The following is a 1998-nucleotide window of genomic DNA, read 5'->3' on the forward strand; positions in this document are numbered from 1 at the left end:
AAAAAATCACAGACCACCTAGCTAAAAAAAAAAAACACTAGACCTACTCCAACAGTATATTGCACAATAGGTATACTCACTGAACCACCTTGCTTATTGTCTTTGCACCTTGCTTATTGTGTCAGAGGAATCATATGATTTAACTGGTGTAGCTTACATAGGCAGTGTTGCAGAACTGTTTGGATTTACATACAAGTTTGTTCAATATTGCAAAGAGCTGATCTATATTATATTTTACCATGTCTGCTCGCGGACCACTTGGGATAGCTTGCGGACCACCAGTGGTCCCCGGACCACACTTTGAGAAACACTGAGCTAAAGGATGTATGTGTGAATACACGATGGGATTAACAGAAATGTTATGTTTGATAATTAAATTACACGCAATGTAGCTGGCCAATGGTGTTAGTAACCTCCGGTCCTTCCATGAGAGGGAGACATTTTCTCTCTCTCTCTCTCTCTCTCTCTCTCTCTCTCTCTCTCTTTCATTCTCACTCTGTGTGCATTTGTTATTGTGCTTCAGAATAAACAAAGAGTCTCTCTCTTCTTCTTTCCTCTTCTACTTCTTCTTCTTCCCTCCTCCTCCTCCTCCTCCTCCTCTCTTCCCCGTCAGGAGTCCGTCACTGCACCCCGACGAGCTCGGTGATGGGAGGCGCGTACACCATGAACTCCTGGTACCGGTGGAAGAACAGGCGCAGACGGGAGACGTAACTATCCTCCTGGTACGGCAGCTCCCTCTCTTTCAAGTACTTGGAGACAATGGGCTTCACCTTTGGACAGAGATGAGAGGGGGGGGGGCTGTTTGTTAAAGGAAGCTGCCTGGTATTCAAAAATCTGTGTGAGGCAGTGATAAAAAAGACAGTGAATGAAGAGGCGTGGTGAGGTAGCGGGGTCCTGCAACTTCAGTGCAACTCTTTCACAACTTGAAATAGACTTGAAGTCTAATTTTAGCTTCTCATCAGATTCTCAGACCTAAGAGGAAAGATGTTTATGTTTCCTCGTTAGCTGTGTGGCCTTGCTTGAGCAGTCCAGGAAAACTTAACTCTGACTGGAACTGAGCTACAGTCGTGTACTCGCATCTGGGTCATTAGGAGATTACATTTAGAGCAGATTTGCTACTCTTGGCAACCATAGACCTTTCCTTTTTGGAATTTACTTACTAGCCAAAGTTTATGCCTCTGACCTAATATGCAAAGCCAAGGGTGGCCATTAATATTGACTGTGGGTCTGTAACGCCACAGGGGAATACTTTTATCCATCTAATTACGCAGCTTATTGGCTGTACGAGCTCTGAAAACAACTGTTTTGACATTTGTGTCTTTATCACTCTTGTTATACACACTACTTCATTTTAATTTACTGCAGGTGAATTCTACCCTTATTGTTCCTTGTTGTGAGACTGTCTACGATATCACCATCCTCATTTTGCAGCTTTTAACTTGTGTGATTGCTTTCTCTTATTAGTCAACATAACCACATCCACACTAACACCCAAATGTCCAGCTCTGACCTTAATCCAAATCCTGACCCAAATCTCATGAATACCAACCCCAATCCAAACCCATAAACCCAACATGGAAGGCAAACATGTTGAGTGAAGGTTAACCCAAATCAAGCATGGACCCCCATGTGTGTGTGTGTGTGTGTGTGTGTGTGTGTGTGTGTGCGTGCGTGTGCATGTAGTGTTAGTGTCTGACCTTTAGGCACATGTTGTCGGAGAGGAAGGGGAAGAGGTGGTGCTCCACGTGGCAGTTGATGAGGGAGTGACCAAAGATCCAGTCCAGCAGTGGGTTCCGTGGGAGGTTCAGCACTCCGTGGGTCATCTGGTAGATGCGCTTGGGCCGCCGCGTCGGAGAGAACATGGGCAGCCCGATGTGCTGCAGAGGCAGAGAGTGGAATAGACATGGTGATGTGTCATGTGATGAGGCCATGTGTTACGACCCTGTGGGTCTTGTTGTTTATTATTTGTGTTTGTTACTTCTGTTGTGTGTTCTTCCA

The 1998-nt window shown here is 45.2% G+C and overlaps 1 protein-coding gene across 1 annotated transcript in view; it reads right to left on the reverse strand.

Annotated features, from left to right (window-relative positions):
- Nucleotides 1–455: 455 nt before the first annotated feature.
- The window catches only part of fads6 (fatty acid desaturase 6), a 23669-nt gene continuing 22126 nt past the window's right edge, over nucleotides 456–1998 (reverse strand). The window contains exons 5-6 of the mRNA XM_042082045.1: nucleotides 1698–1877; nucleotides 456–770 (exon numbers count right to left, since the gene is read on the reverse strand). Of these exons, the coding sequence (XP_041937979.1) occupies nucleotides 621–770; nucleotides 1698–1877 (330 nt within the window). The 3' untranslated portion in view covers nucleotides 456–620. The remainder of the gene's footprint in view (nucleotides 771–1697; nucleotides 1878–1998) is intronic.

This window comes from Alosa sapidissima, chromosome 24, assembly GCF_018492685.1.
Source record: "Alosa sapidissima isolate fAloSap1 chromosome 24, fAloSap1.pri, whole genome shotgun sequence".
In the NCBI taxonomy this organism is placed as follows: domain Eukaryota; kingdom Metazoa; phylum Chordata; class Actinopteri; order Clupeiformes; family Clupeidae; genus Alosa; species Alosa sapidissima.